Source organism: Ostrea edulis, chromosome 5 (assembly GCF_947568905.1).
Source record: "Ostrea edulis chromosome 5, xbOstEdul1.1, whole genome shotgun sequence".
NCBI lineage: Eukaryota > Metazoa > Mollusca > Bivalvia > Ostreida > Ostreidae > Ostrea > Ostrea edulis.
This window is the reverse complement of record NC_079168.1, coordinates 82719274-82744667: the sequence shown is the minus strand read 5'-3', so window position 1 is coordinate 82744667 and position 25394 is coordinate 82719274. Positions and strand designations below refer to the sequence as shown.

General features: G+C 35.0%; 1 protein-coding gene across 1 annotated transcript; it reads left to right on the top strand.

Moving 5' to 3' along the window:
• The first annotated feature begins 941 nt into the window (after positions 1-941).
• On the top strand, positions 942-24745 carry LOC125651524 (neuronal acetylcholine receptor subunit alpha-10-like). The gene is made up of 6 exons (XM_048880158.2): positions 942-1211; positions 19230-19417; positions 20957-21001; positions 21126-21238; positions 21371-21906; positions 22008-24745. Exons 1-6 carry the CDS (start codon positions 1145-1147, stop codon positions 22592-22594), a joined length of 1536 nt encoding a protein of 511 aa, XP_048736115.1. The 5' UTR covers positions 942-1144; the 3' UTR covers positions 22595-24745.
• The last annotated feature ends 649 nt before the right edge of the window (positions 24746-25394 follow it).

Below are 25394 nucleotides of genomic sequence, written 5' to 3'. Positions count from 1 at the left end.
GTTCTTGTTTTGGCGTCCCTTTCGATATTACATGTACTTCCACTTATGTAGTGACGTCACCAGCTTCGGGTATCGTGTACCCATAATAAACAAGAGAAATTGATCGATACATTTAGCAATTGTATATATATTTATAAGATTCACTAATATGTATTGGTGAAATATTTGATGTAAGTCACTCATTTCCTTTTGAAAAGAAAGTTTGGACTAATTACGTTGGATTTTGCACTTTAGTAAGAAGGGTATTTAGACACTCGATATGAAGCAAATAAACAGCGGTTTGATTTCAGCGTATAAATCAATATACCCCACAAACAGATGTCGGTTTATTTATCTAATCAAGTAGTCTTTTAATAATTAAGCGACATTCAAATTAGTTTAAAACAGAGTGCAAAAACTTCACTTGTGTGATTCCAATGTCTCTGAAAGTAGTTTGGCGTCCTCTTCATGAATTCCATCCACACCGTGGGCCTGTCTAAACATGCATTAGAAGAACGAATACGGTGTATGTCGATTAAACCATCTACGGTGACCCACGACAAGGATCTCGCGTCCCTCTATGATGGGATTAGTATTACACACAAATAAGGAAATCAGCCATTATGGCTATGTGTTAATCGTCCTTAATATTTCGCACAGATGATTTCTGGAATAAACAGTTTGACGTCATAGGAAAACTCAAATAAGGTACATATTCTATCAGGGCATAGTGATCTTGTTCCAGAACCATGATTTACGTGCAGCTGAACAATTTCACACATGAATATCATATCTTTAAAATATTTCCAACATCCCCTTCCAATTCCCGCATTAATCCATAATCAATCCACATAATTTTGTCAACCATCATTAAAATGGCGGGCGAGGAGGATTGCATGGCTTTGTTTTTTATCGTTTTCTAAGACGCTGGGACAATTAGTTATTGTTAGATAAGTCTGTAATTTCCCTGGAATTTGTTTCACAGCAGAGTTGCCAGAGATCGGCCGAGCCTATAAAGCAGCGAGATCTCATACGCTGGTCATTGATCGGAAACTCCGGAGGCGAGATACTCTATGCAGTCTTCATTACTGATCATGGAACATAAATCCGGGAGCGGACGTCATCCTGGAGTCCGGTAAAACTTGACACCCGGGGACCCGCCATTATGCCAACGTGGACTAAATTTATCGTGTTGTTTCAAATATGGGAGCTATATTTATTTCTTGCGTCAGGTAGGTTTGTATTAGATGTAGAAAGAATGCATTGACAAGTCATATTGAACTTTTCAGTAGTTAAATAATATTATAGGTCAGATGGAAGTTCTTTTTGTAAATACAAATATTGCATGCATGTACGTTTCAAGCTGCATATTTCTTTAAAACTCGTAAGAAAAGAGATTGAACCATGCCTCACAGAACAAGGGAAAACGTCATGCGGAAAGTCCTCCGTATATACATTTTTTATCTGTCGAAGGATAATGGAACTAATTGTTCAAGGATATTTTTACTACACTGCAATGGTCTCGAAGGTATCAATAGAGGGATTGTTAGTATTGCAAAACGTTAAAAAAAAAACCAGTGTGTGGTGATGATGAGAATTATACAATAGTGATATTCACATGCTCTGGAACCTCGGAAACTCATCACTTCTTGAAAATGTAAATGAATTAAGATGCCCCGGAGATTTTCCTGTATATGATCATGAACGTCTCGTAATGTAGGCCTGATTTCGCATTGTTATGGAGTGTGAAACAAATTTATAGCATACTCTTTTCTACTGTGTTTTTAGAATAGCATCTGTTATTACATATTAATGAAGTCTGCTTCTAAACCACAGGAAAGGGGGAAATTAATTATCTATTATTTACACTGGCGAATATTAAGCATATTTTAGATGGCCTAAGATTGCAAAAGTTGAATATCCACCATGAAATACAAAAATGATACGCTAGAGAAAATTAGTAGCCCATGGAAAATTAGAAAATTGTACAGGTTTTTTTAAGGGTTTTTTTTTAGCATTCTTTAGATTGGTGAATTCAGCTACGCGGGGTCTGTTTTAGGTATATAGGATGCGCACCTGGTTTCATTGACCAGAGATGACGCCACTAATTTCAATAATTTTTTGTTCTGTAAACTGGAGGAGGATAACGAACATCTGCAATAGATTTGTATCCGTAATTTATACGATACAAATTAACGGAAATCAGGCTTGGGTCTGTTTAGTTAAGCAAAATATGTTTGTATGTGAGTAGTATTGATCAACGTAGATATCGTGTAATTGTATTTCAATAATAAACTGTACGTATTATAACGACAGCAGTTTCATTGTTAACGTGAAAGGATTTCATACTTCAATTATCTATTTTTTTAAAAAGACATCAAACAGTGAATATACAATATTTTTCAACATTGGATAAACATTAATGGAAAGCATTTATTAACTTTAAAGTCAATGCTCATAGCATTCTATTCATTCTGGCGAGTTGCAGGTAGTCATTCAAGTGATACAGATATGTGTGTGGAGAGAGAGAGAGAGAGAGAGAGAGAGAGAGAGAGAGAGAGAGAGAGAGGTCATCAGTCCCCAAGAAGTACACACTGAGAGAAAAAAAAAATCCTCTTTTAGCATGCTACATTGTTAACCAATATGTTGACTTTAGAGCTTAACAGATTTATTGTATAAAAATGTAACCATTTTTGAAATAGAGTGCGTTGAAAGTTTGATAATTTGAGTGAAATATTTTATTACTCCCATAGGTCTTAAAAGAATTCTCTTGTTAATGTAAACATAACGATCTATCAAAGAAGTTAAATCCCATGAATTCTGATGTATGAAGTTTAAAGAGAAACTTACTCAATTACCGAAAAATAACGAGGGGAAACCATTGTCGTAAAATGGATACGAATTGGATTCTAATTACGTCATATACGTGCAATACATGCTGCTCACTTACACTAAGAAATAAGCGCTTCGCGTGCAGCATTCTTCTGTAATGGGGGGATATTAAAATGCTGCCGTCCTTCAGCAACTTTTATAGGAATGGATTGTTGTGGGCTTGCATGCTTAGCAATAGTATTTTCTGGTCATTTACCAATTCCATTCTTAAATTACATGAAATATTCATAATAATTGCGAAGTACTTTTGGCCTAAATTTCCACTCTACGTCAGCTGTTGCTATATTTCCTCTTGAAGAGTCGGATGATACTGGTGTGACTACAACATGTAGATGTTTTCGGGAAGAACCATGTGTCGTCTGAAAGACGATTATTCACAAATAAAGGTGATTGCAACTACAAGCGTGTCTCTTTTAAAAGACGGTCATTCACAAATAGAGGTGATCGTAACTAACCTCTGAATAAGCAGGGATATTAGATTTTCTGTGACGTTTATTACTGACAAAGGCAGATCGACATTTCATTACAAGTTATTTCTTGCTTAATTAAGCTATACAGGGAAGGGAAGGATCGGTACGTGGTTTACACTAGATCGTTGTCAAGTCACTTACCACGGAAATAGTTCACTTCCATTCAAAAGTTCATAGCCTTTTTTTCATGGAGCTCATGTTATTAGCTTCGTCTTGCCTTCTATGGACTTTGTCACAGTAACAATACTTGACTTCAGTCATGTAACCATGCACGCCTATCAAAAGAAAGGGTGAAAAATAAGCTTATTTTCGTATTTTGAATTTTTCAAGCGGCAATTTCAGATAAAAAGATGAAGATAATGAACAGTGATCGATCCCCTAACTCCTATCAAAAAGTTGGGCAAACACCGACCCCTGGGTCAGGTGCCGACCTCTTTTGTACATTATTTCAGACATTGAAGGAATTCATTGCAGAAACATCGGACAAGGAATCCTAAAACTCCCAATTTTTATTTTTCCTGCGGGCTTTTTTGTTGTATACAAGCAGTTATTGAAATGAATTGTTGCTCAGTTTCTTAAGTGTAGTTTTGATAAACAGTAACTCTTTGGCTCATGTAGCTAATTCAACATTGGTATAAAAACTTGACGACGAATCGAAAATCAAAATTTGTCATGTTTTAGCGCATTTCTTGCCGAAGACTAGAATCTGTATTTACTGAGTAAAGATACACACTAGCTCTAACGACCTTATATTGATGTTTAAAAGTAACACAGGGATAAATTTACTGATGTCTCTCTGTTGCACAATGCCTATAAATATTTACTTTTGTTTTGCACTATACACTTAAGTGCAATAAGAAAACTCATACTTACAGAAATGTCTGATTTATGTATATTACGGGGGATATTAAACAAAGAATGAAGCATTGGTTCATCATCCAATACTACAAGCAAAATAAGCTTTTATTCCTTGAAAATAATCTATTCATATCTATAAATATAATCTATTACATATAAATACAATATATTGTACTCTATATATAAATACAATCTATTGTACTCTACATATAAATACAATCTATTGTACTCTATATATAAATACAATTCATTACACTCTGAACAGTTTTCATACAACTGTTTGCTCTCTCTCTCTCTCTCTCTCTCTCTCTCTCTCTCTCTCTCTCTCTCTCTCTCTCTCTCTCTCTCTCTCTCTCTCTCTCTCAGCAGCGTTTGACCAGCGCGCTAGACCGCTCGACCATCTTGGCAAGTAAACAAAGACTTTGAATTCGATGACGATGGAATTCTCGCTAAAAGACCTCACTTTGTACTGGAAAAGTCCATCAGGGGTCACAAATGCTGAAATTTCTTCCGCTCTTTCAGTTAATGGTACTTATCAGAAACCTTTCAACAGGTCAAATTTACTGACAAATTTTGCATTTCCAATTTTGTCAATAAAGTCATCGATTATGGGAATCGGATACGAGTCTGTTTTCGTGACATAATTCACTTTCTTGTAGTCAGCACATAATCGGTAGGTACCATCAGGTTTCGGTACTAGAATGCAAGGAAAACTCCAATAACTTTTACTTGGCCCAATAAAGTAATTGTCCAACACGTACTGCACTTATGTTCTTAAGTACTGCAATTTAATGGATTCAAACGATAAGGATGGGCAAAGCGTCACCCGCTATATCACACAATGACAAGCAGCTGGTCTCTTTGGAACACCCAAGAAGATTGAAGGATAATTAGCCATAAGACGTTGAACTTGTTCTTTTTTTGGTGAATATTCAAATTTCAAAGTTTGGCATCAAGATTGGCAAGATTTTCAGAGTTCTTTAAACGGACACTCTGATTGAATTTTTTTTTCCGCTAGTTTCTACACTAATGTCATTTTCAGTACAATCTTGAAATTTCTTAACATTGGTTAAAATGAAGACTGATTTTTCAGGATTTCGGTCATATTTGTCAAAATACTCTTTCAACATGTTAATGTGACAAACCTATTTTTTCTTACGCCGGCCAAGTGTCTTAAATGGTTCACATCACTAAGCTTGCATTCGATTCCATAAGGACCATAATAGTTGGCCTGTAAAAGATTACCTTTTCACCTGGTCTGAAATTTCTGATCCTGGCATCTTTGTCATACCAAACTTTTGAAATTGATTGATAGATTGTATATTGTTTAACGTCCCGATCGATAATTTTTCACTCATATGGAGACGTCACCATTGCCAGTGAAGGGCTTCAAAATTTATGCCTGTGCTCGGCGCTTACAGCCTTCGAGCAGAGAAGGATCTTTAACGTGCCACACCTGCTGTGACACGGGGCCTCGGTTTTACAACCTCATCTGAAAGGCCACCCCATTTATTCGCCTCTTACGACATGCAAAGGGTACTAAGTACCTATTCTAACCAGGATCTCCACGGGACAGAACTCTTGAAATTGTTGTGCCATTTGAACTACTTCTCGTGCAGCAAATAAAACATCGTGAACCCCTTCATCCCAGTCTTTATCATGCTGATAACAATAAGTTTCATCATAGTTTCAAGGGTTTGATTAAAACGTTCAAGTTCCCCCTGAGACTCAGGATGATAAGCAGTAGACTTATACTGTCTAACACCTAACGCATGCAAGATCTGTTGAAACAACCCTGACTTGAAATTTGAACTTTGGTCTGACTGAATACCCTTAGACGCTCCTATGAAACAGAACAACTTGGTAAGGGTCTTGACTATGGTCTTTGTCATAATATTCCTAAGAGGTATAGCTTTGGAACTCGCGTGTACACACACATAATAGTATGATATTTACTGGTTCCCAGACCTAGTCTTAGGCAACGGTCATACACCATACACAATCCAACAACATTCTACTAAAAGGTTCTTCAAAAACTGGAATGAGTTGGAGAGGGGTAGTTAGAATTTTCTGATTAGGTTTACCTATCATCTGGCAAACATTACATGACAAATCAGAAACATCATTTCTAAACTTCTGTTATAAGTCTTATTGACACCTAAATGACCTGCCATGGGTATATCGTGAGCCAAACTCATGATGCCCCGACGATATATCACTGGGACCACTATCTGGTGAACAACACGTCATACTTCATCCGAGGGTGCGTCAGGCGGTCGCCATTTTCGTATTAGGACCCCATCTTTGATGTAGAAGCACTCTCCGATTTTGGCGGCCTCTTCTTGTGGTAGTACCCTCTTGCTAAGTTGGATAATACGAGGTTCCTTATTTTGTTTGAACAGTAAATGCTCTCTACTGAGGGTGTTCTTGTCCTGGTCTAACCGTGTATTTGGATCATCATCAATGGCTTTCAATGGAGACTCACTGCTACAATGCAGTCTGTACCACCATGGTAAAAAAGGAAAGTGTCACTGAGGTCAATTTCATTAGATGAATCAGCCGTGTTAGGGGTTGAACATGGTCAGTTTCGATTTCTTTTCTTCTGGTCATTGCTCTGGGAACAACACCGGCTGGATATAAGTCGGCGTCTTCATCATCGGACGCGACATTGAAAGTGATTTTCTCACAAAATATGGGATCTGGTACAACTCTGCCACCAGCTCAATCGTTGTCTAGCAACAAGGAAATGCGTTTAACATGAAGAGTAAGTCAAACATTACGTTACCTGGTCCAGTAACTAAATATCATTTCAGATAAATTCTATGTAAGGGAACATCAATGGCGCCTAGCTCAACACCCTGTAATAAAACTGACCCATCAGTAGAAGTCTGCTCAGACAAGGTCAAAACATTCTCTAACAACAAAGTCTGGGCAGCACCGGTATCTCCCAAAATCTGAACTGGTTTAACTTCACTAGAACTACTTAGTGACACAAATCCCTGACACAAAAAGGGCTTATAATCCTCCATAGAATTAACAAAACTAGACTTCGAACCCTGAACATCAGAATGTCAGAACAAAGGCTTTCCTATCATTTCTAAATGCTGTACAAGCATGTGGCTGTGGTTTGCCAAGGTTATTTTTTCTCTTAAACTTAAAACATTCACTAATTAGTTTATCTTTTTTCTTGCAATAAGTACAAGTAGGAAGCGATCATACACAATAGGAACCTTCAGAACGCCCCGACCTTGGACCGGACGTAGAACGACTGTGAGGTGGAGATTGGGGACTAGACTGAAACTCTGGATCACTCTTTTTATTTGAGTGTGAAATTTTTTTTTATAAACTACCAGTTTGAGATTTTGCCAAAAAGCTCTTCTTATGAGAGAGTGTGTTGTTATCTGAAATAATTGTGGCTTCATCAAGAGTTCTCACATATTTGCCTTCTCAAATCTTGATGTACACACACCTTAAACTCTTCAACTAGGATGAGTTGACGAAAATTTCTGGAGTTTTCCTTACCATTGATCAAATAAATCTTTTTCTCTAGTAAATTCAACATATGTCTTATAGTCATTTTTGTTCTTTCTAAACTTTTGTCTGTACGCTTCGGGCACTAATTCATTAGCTTTTAAGATAGCGGCCTTGACCTTGTCATAATCTGAACTCTCAGCTATGGCCAGCGCCGGGTATACACCGACCGCTCTGTCAATTAATACACTGTTTAGCAAAGTTGTCCAAAAATGTCATGGTCATTTCAAATTTTCTCAAACTGAGGAAAATATATATTTATCTACTGATTTTTCTTGAAATTTTGGAACTAATTTTTAATGGCATTAGATTCAGTTATAGCAGGTAAAATTTCAGATCTATGCTGCAATTCTAATTTCTCTAAGTCTAATTACCTTTCTTTTTCTCTATCTCTCTCCCCTCATTCATTTTCTCTTTTTTTAGTCCCCTACTGCCGAAGTCGAAGGGGGCTTTAAATTTGCACCCCGTCCGTCTGTCTATCCGGCAAATCAGTTTTCCACATTTTTTCTGTTCTTGCAGATATTCATTTCATATTTGGTATACATGTATATTGTTTTGCCATGACAAGCTACAGATGAATTTTGCCTTGGTCCGTTGATGTTTTACTAAGTTATTGCCCTTGGACTTAGAAAAATAGCATGAATAATCATTTTTCCGGACATTGTTTTTGTTGTTGTGCTTGCAGATATTCATTTGTTATCTGGTACATTGCTTTGTCATACCAAGTTGCAGATCAAATTTGAATTTTGTCTCGGTCCGTTGATTTGTCATTAAGTTATGGCCCTTGGACTTAGAAAAATAGCATGCATTATTAGTTTCTTGACTTTCTTGTTGTGATTACAGATATTCATTTCATATTTGATACATTGCTTTGCCATAACAAATTACAGTTCAAGTTTGAATTCTATTTCGGTCCCTTGATTTTTTCCCCCACAAAGTTCTTTCCCTTGGACTTACAAAAATAGCGTGAATTATCAGATTCCAGGCTTCTTTTTGTTGTTCTTCCAGATATTCATTTGGTGTTTGGTACATTGCTTTGCTATAAAATGTTCAGATTAAGTTTGAATTTTATGAATTTTCGCGAGTTACAGCCCTTGGACTTCGAAAAATAGTGTGAATTATCAGTTTTTCAGACTTGTTTTTATGCTTGAAGATATTAATTTGATAATTGGTACATTTTTAGTTCGCGTCTACAAAGTTCATAAAAATTTGTGGAATCACACCCACACCAGCTTAAAGTTTCTTTTTTCTGTAAATAAGAGTACTACACCCATTAAAACTTGTAGCATAGTAATACAACAATATAGCTAAATTATTCATGTTCACCTACAGGTCACAGTTCATTGACTTGGTTAAAGACCCAAATCTAATCACAGATTTGTCTTTTTTCCTGGTCTAGTCTTTGTACCTGAATAGTAGTTGACTTCCAACCATTCCTATCCTGGTTTCCCAGTTTTCACCTTTTTTTGTACAACCCTAATGAACTTCGAATATTGTTGCGGTCCAATGATTTTTGCGACCGGTAGGGAACTATGTATAGCCATGTGATACTCTCAAAATGCTTCTTCTATTAGCTCTTTCATTTATTTTCTCTTTCTCTATCTCAGCTCTTTCTTTATCTAATTTCATTTTCGCAATTTGCACTGTCTCTCTTTCTCTTTCTAATTTCATTTTTCCTAATTCAAACTGGAATACAAATTTTGTCATTTTGGCTGGTTCGTAGCCGCGATGGTTTAGAGGTAGAGCGTTCGCCCCGTATGTAGAAGATTGGGGGTCGAATCCCGGCGGCGACAAACCTAAGTCGTTGAAACAGTTAGTGACAGTTCCATCGCCAAACGCTCGGCATCAGGTGTGAATGCCACGTGTCCTCGGAGATGACCTTAAAAACGGATGTCCCATGTCACAGTAGGTATGGCACGCTAAAGAACCCTCACTGCTCAATGACCGTAAGCGCCCAGCAAAGGGTTAGATTTGAAGCCCTTCACCGGTCTTGGTGATGTCTCCATTTGAGTGATAAATTCTGGAGAGGGGCGTTAAACAAGATACAATCAATCAATCAACTACATTGTATTCGCTTTGGAAAATAATATGTTACAAAAAAAATTTCCTGTACAATTTTTTTCACCTGCAAATGGTGTTTAACTGTTTATGTATCTCAACGGATCCCATACACGAGAACATGTTCTTCGTATGATCGATTTTTAAATTGAGACATAAGTTGATGTTACAGGGGTTTCAACAATCTCGTTTGAAATCAGCATTATGCAAATTTTATGGTTGTTATGATGATTTTATTTGTAACCTGTCGTTACGGTGAATGCTCTCTGACGTGTTTCATACCAATTATAAGGCCGTTCTTGAAATACTGATTTTGACTACGAATTACTCCGTTTTTCTGGTGTGACCGGCCAACAGGGGATGCTTACTCCTCCTAGGTACTTGATCCACCTCTAGAGTTTCCAGGGGTCTGTGTTTGCCCAACTCTTATTTTGTTTTTCTTTATGAGATTTGTGAGATTGATCGCTGTTCGATATCTTCACTTTTCATTACCACGGATGATTTTCCTACCCCTCGATATTGCCGAACAGGCTATAACTGCGGAGCAACATGGAGTCAGGTTAATGAAATCACGTGGTATTTTGAGATAAATGGGTCCTGTATTTAACATTAGGTGAGGTATACAGTTTTGCGATAATTTTACTTTCTATTTAAACTGATAATACTATAAGATAAGTGTACTCTATTTTCTGTATTCTGAACTAATGAAAAAAAAATAGTTGTACTAGATTTTGTTGTTAATGCTTATCCACTTAGTTTAATGTATTCCTCTGTAATAAAGTTCCATTATATTGATATAGTAACAGCTAGTGACTACAGGAAACCAACTGAGCGATTTGTCACTAGAATGTAGTAAAATAAAACCTCGGAGTAACTCATATTGATCTCATTCAATTAGAGAATTCTCTCATGTGATTCACGACAGATTATATGTGAAGATGGTTTTGTGATGTGAGTGAATGTATGCAAGGCTGTGTTCCAATAATTGGGGCCCAATGAATTTTTGAAACAAGACATGCAATACTTCATTAGATTTAATAAAAAGACAGCAAGTTCATATTCTTTACATATCTTTGAAAACTGAAATTGTTGCGTGGTAGAATTTCAGCTATCACCAGACAGAGATACTCCGTCTTTTAATTAACTTCAACAGAAGAAATTGGTTCTTTGCGATGAAGATAGATCTGTGTGGTGTCAAGTTCGATCCATTTATAAAAAAAGCATCGATTCTGTTTGTATTCACGTTAGGCGGGACGGCGGATTTTGTCATTATTGGAGGGGTTTTTCCCTGCAGTTCTTTGAAGATGCTAATGATGGCGTTAAATTAACTCATTTGAACTTTTTACCAGAGTTATAAGAAGTGATCAAATTTGAAAAACTTTCTCAGACGATCAATGTCTTGGGGCGTGTTTTACATCTCCCAATTAAACGGGAAAATCGACACTTTATTCAACTTTCGCTCTAGACTTACAAAACACTCATCTGGATTATCTCTGGCGGTTGTCATTGGTGTCATGTTTTATACAAGATTACAAAAACTCTTTCAAATCCACATAAAAAAAACTTTGGGGTGAAACCAACTTTCTGTACCTGTACCGCTTTTGAAATTATGAACTCCATGAAAATTACGATGAAAATTTATTTCGAATATTGTTGACATTAATTGAAATGTCAGACGTTAAATGATGCAGCTATCTTTGCTTTCCAAATTTCAGACCAGTGGGAGAAATATTTCATTATAAATTACTCATCTATCATAAATGACTTGTAAACCCATTAGATCATTACTTAAACAGCTAGCAATTAAAAAAAAAAAGACAGGTAGAAATTGAAATGACACTAACGCGATACACAACCGATATTTTCTGCGTAGAAGTACTTTGAAATTATTTTTAAAAAGTGGGGGTGGGCTCAATTTTCGTGAATATCATGGGGTACGCATATCCCACTAATTTCAAACAACAACGAAATACAAAATTTATACGATGTTTCAATATACAGAAAGCACATCCACAAAACTACATCGCAATGAAACAGTAAAATCTCCACAATCTACGAAAATTGCATCCCAATGAAACTGTAAAATCTCCACAATCTACGAAAACTACATCCCAACGAAACTGTAAACAGTGGCAGATTTAAGGGGGCGCAGCCGGCACCCCCCTCCCCCCCCCCCCCCCTAAAATTTCCAAATTTTATGTAAATCGTGGTATCTTGTTTAGAAAAATGTACTAAACGATAGAAGAAGCAATAATTTCTTCCACTCCCAGAGAAATAAATGACAAAATCTTTTGATTTCTTGAATAACTTGATTATGAGAACTTAATTTTTTTCCAAAAACCCTTAAAATTTGAGTCATTTTATTAATTTCACCTTATTAAGAATGATAAAATATAATAAAAATGACTAAATAGGAGACATATTTCAGGCCCTATAAAATCTGTAAAATCCAGGAGCTTCCGGGCCCCCACTAGGGCTTCGCCCCAGACCCCCTGCCTCATACAGTGGCGCCCCCTGTAACCGCAATTCCTGGATCCGCCCCTGGTAAAAAAAATCTCCACAATCTACGAAAACTACATCCCAACGAAGCAGTAAAATCTCCACAATCCACGAATACTAGAAAATGTACACAACAAACATTTATTGAATGCATTTGTGGCAGCGTATATAACATATGTAGTCCAGAGACTGTGAAGAATTCCATCTTTGACTCTTGGAAGAAAAAGTAGAAATTTAATGTTTTTAAAATGTATGATTGATAAAAAAAAATCTTCCAATCCAATCCAAATGTATATTTTCTATGAATTCTGGCATCCAATTCTAGTTTATCTGTAAACCCAATCTCTATATCTTTGTCAATCTCTACGTCTTTGTCAATGACTGTATATTTTTCAATCTGTAAATATTTGTACACATCTTTATATTGTATCTAGTTTTTAATTCTCTACATCTTTGTATTGTATCTAGATTTTAGTCCCCTACATATTTGCACACACGTTTAGATTACATTTGGATTTTAGTTCTCCTATTTCTCACTACACCCCCCCCCCCCCCCCATCTCTAAAGATACATGAAATTCCGATTTTATTGTGAATCTTCAATCACACAGTGTTGACAGTTCATCATAGAATAAATTTGTACTTCGAAAATGTTTCATCGTAATAATGTAAAATGAATCGATGAAATATGTTTGCAACTTAAAAAATAATCTAAATAGAATGTTTCACTTCTGTAATGTAAATAGAATGTTTCACTTCTGTAATGTAAATAGAATGTTTCACTTCTGTAATGTAAATAGAATGTTTCACTTCTGTAATGTAAATAGAATGTTTAGTTTCACTTCTGTAATCTAAATAGAATGTTTAGTTTCACTTCTGTAATGTAAATAGAATGTTTCACTTCTGTAATGTAAATAGAATGTTTCACTTCTGTAATGTAAATAGAATGTTTCACTTCTGTAATGTAAATAGAATGTTTAGTTTCACTTCTGTAATGTAAATAGAATGTTTCACTTCTGTAATGTAAATAGAATGTTTCACTTCTTTAATGTAAATAGAATGTTTCACTTCTGTAATGTAAATAGAATGTTTCACTTCTGTAATCTAAATAGAATGTTTCACTTCTGTAATATAAATAGAATGTTTCACTTCTGTAATGTAAATAGAATGTTTCACTTCTGTAATGTAAATAGAATGTTTAGTTTCACTTCTGTAATCTAAATAGAATGTTTCACTTCTGTAATCTAAATAGAATGTTTAGTTTCACTTCTGTAATGTAAATAGAATGTTTCACTTCTGTAATCTAAATAGAATGTTTCACTTCTGTAATGTAAATATAATGTTTCACTTCTGTAATGTAAATAGAATGTTTGACTTCTGTAATGTAAATAGAATGTTTCACTTCTGTAATCTAAATAGAATGTTTAGTTTCACTTCTGTAATGTAAATAGAATGTTTCACTTCTGTAATGTAAATAGAATGTTTCACTTCTGTAATGTAAATAGAATGTTTCACTTCTGTAATCTAAATAGAATGTTTCACTTCTGTAATGTAAATAGAATGTTTCACTTCTGTAATCTAAATAGAATGTTTAGTTTCACTTCTGTAATGTAAATAGAATGTTTAGTTTCACTTCTGTAATGTAAATAGAATGTTTCACTTCTGTAATGTAAATAGAATGTTTCACTTCTGTAATGTAAATAGAATGTTTCACTTCTGTAATTTAGATAGAATGTTTCACTTCTGTAATGTAAATAGAATGTTTCACTTCTGTAATCTAAATAGAATGTTTAGTTTCACTTCTGTAATGTAAATAGAATGTTCAGTTTCACTTCTGTAATCTAAATAGAATGTTTCACTTCTGTAATGTAAATAGAATGTTTAGTTTCACTTCTGTAATGTAAATAGAATGTTTAGTTTCACTTCTGTAATCTAAATAGAATGTTTCACTTCTGTAATGTAAATAGAATGTTTCACTTCTGTAATCTAAATAGAATGTTTAGTTTCACTTCTGTAATGTAAATAGAATGTTCAGTTTCACTTCTGTAATGTAAATAGAATGTTTCACTTCTGTAATGTAAATAGAATGTTTCACTTCTGTAATGTAAATAGAATGTTCAGTTTCACTTCTGTAATCTAAATAGAATGTTTCACTTCTGTAATGTAAATAGAATGTTTAGTTTCACTTCTGTAATGTAAATAGAATGTTTAGTTTCACTTCTGTAATCTAAATAGAATGTTTCACTTCTGTAATGTAAATAGAATGTTTCACTTCTGTAATCTAAATAGAATGTTTAGTTTCACTTCTGTAATGTAAATAGAATGTTTCACTTCTGTAATGTAAATAGAATGTTTCACTTCTGTAATGTAAATAGAATGTTTAGTTTCACTTCTGTAATCTAAATAGAAAGTTTCACTTCTGTAATCTAAATAGAATGTTTCACTTCTGTAATGTAAATAGAATGTATCACTTCTGTAATGTAAATAGAATGTTTAGTTTCACTTCTGTAATCTAAATAGAATGTTTCACTTCTATAATCTAAATAGAATGTTTCACTCCTGTAATCTAAATAGAATGTTTAGTTTCACTTCTAGCGTGATCTATTCATCTTCCCAAAATGCGTTTGTGATGTTGACAAGTTCTGAATGTTTCAAACTCCTAAAGACATTACAATCTCTTCACAGCAGTTTCTGTTATTATCGACCACGGAGGGATTTAAACAATGTGACAGCCATCTTAAAGCATCACTCTGTATCACCATGCAGAAACCGGCGGAAATATACATGTAAGGATGCCCGTCAAGCAGCAGTAATGCGGCTTTTAAAATTCCAGGTCTCCAGACTCACCCTCTTTGAGATTGATACCTAATCTTCACATGTTATTCATCTCGTGTAAATCTCTTAGTTTAATTAAGATCCCACTGATAGGCGGGTGTCCTAGAGTGATCGGCCTGAATGTGTGTACGTCCGTCCATCTGTGCAAATGCTTTCCTGTTGTTTTTTTTAATTCAACTTATATCAATGGTTTACAGATCAAGTTTGATTTTGGTTTTTCTTGACTTGTTTTGAAAGTTATTGACCTTGACCTTTGCAATAATGTCTCAAAGCGTAGCCCCTTTGGTGATAATTGCAATTTCAATGATATCTAGTTTAGTTTACAAACATAAATCATTATTTACAAGTAAGCCAGCTACTAAAATGTTATTTCCTTGGGTAAAAACAGTCACATGCCTTATATCTGTATTATATAGCAATGGTGGATTGTTTCCATTTTTCTTCGATGAAAAAGTGAAAATAATGAACAGCAATCAATCTCATAAATCTAATGAAGGACAGCAAAATTAAGGGTAGGATAAACACGGACCCCTGCAAACACCAAAGACGGATCGGGTGCCTAGGAGGAGTAAGCTTCCCCTGTTGGCCAATCACATCTGTCGTTCGCCCTATATTTTGATCAGGTAAACGGAGTAATGCGTATTCAAAATCATTATGTCAAGAACGGTCTAACAATTGGTATCAAAAACGTCTGATAGCATTCCATCTAATTATCAGGTTGTATTGGCAAACTATATCGTTATAACTTCCATATAATTAGCGAAATGCTGACTTTAAAAGGAGACTTTTGAAACCCCTATAATATCAAGTTACTTGTCAGTAGCCTGTCTCAATTTAAGAACTGATCATACGCAGAACATGTTCTTTCAATCAAGCTACATAAATGTGGGAAGTTCATGAGTTAACGATGGAGAAGTTGAAGTAATCCAGAGCTCCAAATAAGGTGCGTATGAACGTAAATACCCATTAATTTTTACCAAATACGCATTAAAGTTGAAAATCAGGCGTACAATTACGCATTAGCGAATGTAAATACGCTTTACAATCCTAAAGTAATGCGTACGTATGATATAATAATATAAGTACGAATTATCTATTCATATGAATTGAGGTTAGATCAGCGCTTAATCTTACATGAAATAATGGCTATGAAAAACGTTTAGATGACAATGACAATTTTGAAAGATGGCTTAGAGATATTAGATAACTCAAAACAATTGTATTATGTATAAGCCTAATTGTTAAAAGGGTAGAGTGCGGTCGAAAGCACAAAAGAATAACTTGTATTATCAATAGTAGACGATAGATTGCTGCTACAAACATGGCACAGAAAATGTCACCGAACAAACGATACTTCCGTTATAATTCTAAGTTTAACTTAAAGTTTTTACTGAAACGCCGCTCCTGCAGCATTGTCTCACTAACTATTTAAAATCATTTGCGAGAATGGGAGTCACGCATTTATTTACCGACTTTTGTCACACATTGATCGTTATCTTCACCTTGCATGCACTCGTTTTACACAGGTGGGGAAAAACCAATTCTTGGTTAACGGTACTAGGTGAGGGGAATCCGACAGTAATTCGTAGTGAAAACAAAGTGTAAACAATAAATATTAGCAGAATTTGGTTCGTCTAAATTTTAAGAAATGCTATAAGAAAGACACAGAATCTTTTAACTTTGAAACTGATATTTTTTAGTCAAAAATACTTTTAGTTTCTCAGTTATAACAGTTTAATTTACAATATGACAAATACTTTTGTTTGTTTGTTTGTCTGTTTGTTTGATGTTTAAGAAATTTATTCAATACTGTACAATAAAAACTTAAAAATTTACGAGTGAAAATCCTTTGTAGTTCTTTTTATCATAAACTCTTCATTGTCATTGGGATTTTAAAATTTATCATTAATGTATTAAATTTTAATATATCGGACACTCGGTCACATAAAATCTTATTATAATTCTGTATTAGTGGCAAAACAGCAATTATAATCAGTAAATTAACAAAATACTCTTTTGACTTTTTCTGAAAAGCAAAATACTCATTGATTTGAAAATCAAGGGGTAAATACTCTTTGTGGTAGAAAATTATCTGGAGCTTTGGTAACCTCGTTTGTCATAAAGCTGAGTGCCAATACCATATATGGTCAATGAAATATCCAATATGCAACAGATATGGAAGACTCTAGTGTCTTTTATTTCGAATTCACAGGGATATATCGAATCGACATATGAAAATGAGTATTGTTACTAGGTAAATAGTCGTCGATCTATCTAAATGGCCAAATCAAGAGATTTTTTCTCATATAGAAGCTTTTTTTAAAATCATGCTTCAAAGGAATATAAAAACAAGTCAGCTAATAAAGGAACACAGCCCGCGTCCATGGGAATTCCAACAGACTGTTGTAAGACCTGACCACCAAAGACAACTTAGATATACTTAATGAGAAGCTCCAGCATGAAATAGATGACAGTGAGATAGGAAGAGTCATAGGGACCAGGTTGAAGGAACTGATAATTCCTCTTTTTAGAGGATTAGACAAATAAAGGAACAGCAACTTTCTTTAAAAGGAACTGCCATTTGATTGGGCGAAGTAACCTTAGATTTTATCATTGGGGGGGTGGGGGGGGGTAGAGAAAATTATTCCCCACCGGATATCCTTCTTTTTCAGTAAATTCGGTAGTATTTTCTAGCCCCGCAGTAAGCATTTACAGATGACAGTCGTATGAGGTGCTGAAATTGGTATAGAATAAACATGAAAATAACACACACGCTTATGTTTTACCTTATTTGTTGATTTTAGGGTTATTAATCAGATTTTTATTTTATTGACAAAGCTATATTTTGATGATAATATATTTACTGATAAACATCGTATAAATTTATTTGATACAATAATCAAATAATGACAGTGAATTTTTCAACACAACAATTAATTAGAAAATTTACATACAGTGTGGTACTGTTACAAAGTATTCAGTGGTGTCAAACTGTTGTGTAGCAAGCCCTTTTACTATTTATTCGTAAAATAAGATATCTCTTTAAATAATAGATATATCTTTACACTAGAGAGATATTTCTATTGGTTGTAGAGATATCTCTGTAAGTTAGTGAGAATTTTTTTTACGCTAGGGAGATACCGCTTTCACCAATAGAGATATCCCTTTAAACAAAAGAGATATCTCTTTAACTAAAAAAAAAAAAGGATATCTCTTTAACTAAAAAATATATATCTTTAAACGAAAGAGATAACCCTTTACGGTAGGGAGATATCTCTTTCTCTTTGAGAGATATCTCTTAAAGCTAGAGAGATATCTCTCAAAGGAAAAAAATGATATTTCTCTAGCGTAAAGAGGTATCTCTCTATCAATGTAAAAAGAGATATCTCGTTGAATTAGAGAGCTATCTCTTGAAATTTTCAAAAGGAGATATTGTAACGGTATTTTCGGAGATAAGAGGTAATGAACGTTGTCATACAAGGTTTTGTAAGAGAAAGCGCTAGTAAATACATTTGTATCACATATCTCCTGGCAGTGTAACTGATCGGCATTCTCAGGAGGGTATTGTTCGGTGTTCAGACGTCATAACATTATTTATAGAAACAAAAGTCTGTGAGAGATACGCCTACCGTTGCGCACAAGTCATTAGTCATGTGTACAGCGTACTCAGCATTGTAGATGAATTACATTTCGTGAGACCTTATTTTCATGTGGATACAATGATGTATTTAGCGACGAGACATAACTCTCTTAAATCGTTATCTATTGCTTAATTCTTTTTATATGAAAGGTGAAGATAATGAACAGTGATCAATATCATAACTCGTATAAGCAATACACAATAGAGAGTTGGACAAACACGGACCACTGGATATACCAGAGGTGGGGTCAGATGACTAGGAGGAGTAAGCATCCTTTGTTGACCGGTCGCGAATGTATATTGTAGTATCTAGTGTTACAAATATTAAGTCAAGTCTTTGTAACACCTTACAACAAATTACGCGTAAATAATATTTTAAAATGTTATTTTCAGGATCTGAATGGAATAGCCATTTTAGGTTGTGTGTCTTCAAATGATGTATAATGTATTTCGTTTCATTTTGATTAGTAACAGGTGATGACGGACCAGCCTATTGGAACAAATTTAACGACGTCTCGCGAGACGAGATGACGGAAGAGCAGCGCCTCCTATATTATTTACTGCGGACCTATGACAAATCTTCACGTCCCGTCATTAAGGCATCTACCCCCGTGATAATCCGGCTCGGAATCACTCTTACTCAGATCCTGGACGTGGTAAATTTGATTTGTAATGATTCTGGTAGCTAAGGTGTAATAATTCAAAGTCACAACACAAAATATGAAACGCAGACAAATGTACGACACCAGGACAGACAGAGTTGTCAGCTTTATATGATTTATATTCTCTTTACGGGGGCTGATTGGAGAGAGAACAATATAAAAGTAGCAATAAATCTAGCATTTCAATCGCTAATCCAGTAATACTGCACGATATTTCATGAAAATCAGAAATGCTTTATGAGCAACAGAAAAAATATATACGTACTGCATTCAAGCCCAGATCATGACAAATGTATTGATGCAAGCGTCAAATTCGGCCGCTACTACTTGGTAACTATCAAAACTATGCAAGGTGAAAAATTGAAGAAAAGGAACTTATAAATACCACAATGAATATGAAATTGAGAGTAGGGAAAACACGAATACCTGGAAATATTGGAAGTGGGATCAAGTGCCCAGGAGTGAGTCCGAAATATCAGGAGCACGGTAAATATCAAAATAATAAAAAAGCCAGGAAAACGTCAGATATTTCGGACTAACCAAGAGTAAGCATCCCCTGTTAACTATAACTAACCAAACCAATTAGAAACCTTCATGTTTTTGTATCGAAGTTTATTTTTTCCTGCATTAGTCCACCACTGTAGTTCATTCTGGCGGGCTAAGGGCATTGTGCACACTCAAGATAATATTCCATTGTATTAAGTAGCTTTCAAAATAATCATATGTAGAATGCATTTAACTACATGAAAAAATACTATTTCAATTTATAAAGTAAGGTATGAATGCAGAAAAAATGAACAAAATAAACCGTACAACAAAGAGAAAGTGAGTACTACAAACTCGGATTACAGAAGAGCTAAATTGTCGCTTTCAATGCAAAAATAAGTATTACGGGTTTATTAACAGATCCCGGACACCGAACATTATTGTTATTTATCAAAAAATTGTGTTTAGGCAAAATTTAAAAACCGTGTTTCAATTCAATAAAATAATCAAATGGTAATGATGGCTTTGGATATATATGATTTTAAAAGTTTATTTTTTCTTAGTGTAGGCCCGCAGTAAATCTCAGTCGATTTTCTAAAACCACAACATATAATCGCCCGCCTCCTGGCGGCCGATAATAAGAATTGAAAATCATAGTAATACAAACATTATCAGTCAATTTACATGCTACATTGAAAATACAGCTTTTTAATGATATATTAATGATTAAATGGGAAAATGCGAATAAATTTCGTGGTTGTGCTGTGCGGTGGTTGTAGCATTCATAATGCTATCAATCTGTGAAACAAAATATAAATTTCTCAAGGTCTGCAGTATTTTTTTCCTAGTCTCATAGATAAAATGACACTGTTTTCCAATATCGTACATTTCAATTTAAAACCCGGATATTATTACATTAAAATACAATTGTGATTTACATAATTATGCTAAACATAGAGTGGTTATGCCCCTTTCATTTTGTATTCTACGTCAATACTAATTTAAATCACTTATATGTAATTGCTACTTTTGATTTCTTTTTCGTAGGATGAGAAAAACCAGATTCTTACCACAAACATCTGGCTTGATCAAGTAAGTAATTTCATCGAACACCCACTCCATCAAAATCCTCTTCGATACTATCATCACATTTCCCCATTTTGAATGTTTTGGTTACCGTATTGTCAATCTATAGAGTTTTAAATTTGTTTTTCAGGAATGGGTGGATGAGAAGTTAGTATGGGACAACATCACAGACTTTGCTCACATTAAGAAGATGAGAATCCCTTGTGATCTTGTCTGGCTTCCCGACATCGTCCTCTACAACAGGTTTACAATTCACTATTGTTCTCGGTGTATCTTATATGGTTTGACCTTTCTTCGTGTAAAAGCAGAATTAAGCTATCCCTTAATCGAGGATTTTGTTAGTATACAACTTGTGATTATTTTTTTTCTTTGAAGTGTCGATAACCACAACAAGGGATATATGAAGAGTCTAACGTTTGTAGAGAGTAACGGAAACGTGTTCTGGCCGCCCATTGTCAAATTCCGGAGCTCCTGTAAAATGGACATCACATACTTCCCGTTCGATGATCAGGTGTGCTCTCTTAAGCTCGGTTCTTGGGCATATGATGGATTTCAGGTTGACGTTACAAATAGATCTCTCGACGTTGACGTCACGAGATATGTGGACAACGGTGAATGGACGTTAATAGGTACCAAAGCAGTGCGTAGAGTTGTACGGTATCCATGTTGTCCGGAACCATTTCCGGATGTGACATTTTACGTTCACATCAGACGTCGCGTTCTGTATTATGCGTTCAACGTCATCATACCCTGCGCATTGCTATCTTCGCTGACATTGACAGGATTTCTACTGCCTCCTGATTCCGGGGAAAAGGTTACCCTTGGGTTGACAGTTCTGCTGGCATTTTCTGTGTTCATGCTGTTGATAGCAGAAAACATGCCAGCCACTTCCGAATACATTCCACTCATAGGTAAATCCCATTTATATTTCCATAATAAAATAAACCTTAATTGTGTATACATGTTTTGAATACAGTCCAACCGATGTTTTCAAATATTTTTATTTCAACAGGTATCTATTTGACCGTTATAATGGCGATGAGTGGGATGTCGGTAGTCTTCTCTGTCTTGGTGCTTAACATTCACCACAAAGGCGTTCTCTCCAGAAGTCCCCCTCGAGCACTGAAATGCTTGGCTCGAGCCTTCGCGCGACTTTTTTGTATGAAAGTTCAGTTGGATGATGCAACAAGTACAGCTAATTACCGCGCGGTCTATTCACCGGCAAACTTCACGTGCAAGTCTCACGACAACGAGAGTTTGTTGTACAACGATATGCAGCGTCACACACCCATTCACGTTGACATTCAGGATACGGACGCTCTTAATGACGTCATGAATCAAAACATGCCTCAGAGTGTCCCAGGAAAGTCGAATATTGACATAGAAATTCTGAATTATTTCAAACAGATGATGGTTAATCATGAACAATCGCTGGTAGAAAAACAAATTGTTCGCGAGTGGCAGGAAATAGCTCGTGTGATGGACAAAGCATTCTTTTGGTTATTTTTATCAATAACAGTGCTATCGACAATTTTTATTTTGGTTCTTAGTCCAATGACCAAAGATATTAATTTAGAAGAGATCCATCATGTATACTAGACGGTAACATTTACACCTGTGTAGACTTGCTTATACTCTATCCACACTGATCTCGGTGTTGACCATATTAATTCATCTGACCCTTCTGTACTTCCCCTAGGACCAACCTACCAACAGAAATCGAGGACCCAGGCAAATCTTTGATACTAACTTTTACGTTTTTCTTTATATTCAATTTTCATGATGATTTTTTTGTTTGGTACGTGTGGTTAGATGTACGTTATTTCCATAGGGGTAGCAGATAAGTTTAATCATGTACTTTACATTATTCATTAAAACAAAGTATTACATTATTGTTTCATGTACCTGTGTGTTCCTTTAAGAATTCTGGGAATATTCAGAAACCACGTGACATTACTCAGTAACATGTTAAAAGTGATTCTCAATTAAATTTCTGGAATCAGGAGATGTCTGATAATTCTTTAACTAAAACTACATTTATTACACGAGTAAGATTAGACATCTTTATTCATATTCGTCAAGTAAGATTTATCAGTTGAATCATGAGATATTCGCTAGGACTAGACAAATCACCTCATGTCGAAATTTACAAACACAGATGTAAATTTATTTTGCTCGAAAATAACTAAGTGTCGTGAGGTTTTGACGCTCGATTGTGGTATTGCCAAACTCAGGAATTCTTATAATCGCAAGTTGAGTAATTTACACATTTTAGTGAAAAATCAGCTTTCTCTTAACGACCAACGCAAGACCCAATGACATGCAATTCTTCTCAATCCATGAATATTTTCCCACACAATTTTTTTTCAGCATGTCACCTGTTTTGATGTTTGCATTTGTCTTTAGTCACTCAACACACTACTACTACCCTCTAGTGCAGCTTCTCTCTTGTCATATGTACTATGCATTTCAGGACAAAGACGCCGGGTATTGAACTAAAACGCAAATGACCAGTATTTTTATTTAAGAAAGAAAATTGTCTTTAGTATAACCAACTGACGTTAATGAAAAATGTAATCATTGTAAGGAAATATTACTGCATGGAGATCGTATGGTGATAAATAAAGGCAGCTCTCGAACCAACGTCCAGTAAGTAATTTTCTCCAGTATACAACCATATTCAGTTGCAAATTCTAGAACTGGTTCAGATTGAAATGAAACTTCCCGACAAAAGGCTTATAATGAATAGAACTGTCATGGAGTGTAGTAATTGAATTTCTTTGAAGCATTGTTCATCTTCACTTCCTCATGTAAAGTGGTCACGAAAGCTTTGGGAAATTATGAAATATCAAATTCTGTAATCTTAGCCACACTAATTGAAGGGATGTATGGAAAATGCTGGCGTTTATGGGTACGAATGAAAGTAATCTACATATACTGAATACTTACAACCGTCAGCAAACGTTATGCATGCAAACTATACACATTGTAGCATTAACGAAGATACGGATCAAACTATATACATTGTAGCACTAACTAGGCTACGGATCAAACTAGACACATTGTAGCATTAACGAAGCTACGAAAAAGCTATACACATTGTAGCATTAACGAAGCTACGGATCAAACCAGACACATTGTAGCATTACATGTAACTAGGCTACGGATCAAACTAGACACACTGTAGCATTAACGAAGATACGGAAAAAACTATATATACATATTGTAGCATTAAAGTAATTCCACCCTCCTGTGATGTCATCATATTTTGCAAAATCAATGATTTATTTAGATTTATGCATGATAGGAGCATACCTTTTGTTGGAGTCTTTTTCAATAGTTATTGTAAAAAATCTTGTTAAAAATAAAATATTTTAAAAGTCTAAGTTATAGATGAATAATCAATGATAAGTTTCAAAATATTGAATCCAAGGGCAATAACTCTGTTTTTATTGATTTCTCTATCAAGTCTATTATGCAACATGTTTCCTTTATTTTAACAGACATTTTGTATATTTTTGTGAGGGAACGGTTTTATGAAATTGTTATGAATGCTATTATATCGTCATAACCAGTTTTTATCAAATTTTGATAACGCTGTTTAAGGAAAATTGTAATTTTCTGACGGTGATATATGATTCTGTTTAGGTATGTCTTGCATCTTAAAAAGTGTGATGACCTATATATTTTATCTGATAATTTGTTAGTTTGAACTCTAATGAATGGAAATAAATACACTTTTAAAACTTGTATCAGATAAAACTGCGAGTATGGAGTTACCTTAACGAAGCTACGGATCAAACCAGACACATTGTAGCATTAACTAGGCTACGGATCAAACTAGACATATTGTAGCATTAACGAAGCTAAAGATCAAACTAGACATATTGTAGCATTAACGAAGCTAAAGATCAAACTAGACACATTGTAGCATTAACGAAGCTAAAGATCAAACTATATACATTGTAGCATTAACAAAGCTACAAACTATACACATTGTAGCATTAACGGATACGAAAAAGGTATACACATTGTAGCATTAACGAAGCTAGGGATCAAACTAGACGCATTGTAGCAATGTTGAACTGAGTGGGGTTATTTATTCAAAGATGGTGACTTTCGTCCCTTGTATTGATATGATACTACTATGATACTACGAGTAATTTAACTTCAAAGGGGGTTTTCAAGTGGGTTCATTTTTTTAAATTTTCCATACCCTTTTGGTTTATGTAGGTGAACTGTTCACGAGGGTTTCAAATTGATTGAACGTGCCGCACGTATCGTCGCCGGGCGACCGAACATGCCAAGGCGACCATACGTGCCGTAACAATGGTGCCTTTTACGAGAAACCGTTGTGAACTTTGCAAAGCTTTGGAAGAAAACATTTAAGGCCAAACAA

Bases quoted from the DNA above. Each gene is read 5' to 3' on its own strand.
- LOC125651524 (XM_048880158.2), top strand. From the start codon at position 1,145: ATGCCAACGTGGACTAAATTTATCGTGTTGTTTCAAATATGGGAGCTA. The intron at 1,212-19,229 runs GTAGGTTTGTAT...CATTTTGATTAG, and splicing joins ATATTTATTTCTTGCGTCAG to TAACAGGTGATGACGGACCA. The intron at 21,239-21,370 runs GTTTACAATTCA...TTTTCTTTGAAG, and splicing joins GACATCGTCCTCTACAACAG to TGTCGATAACCACAACAAGG.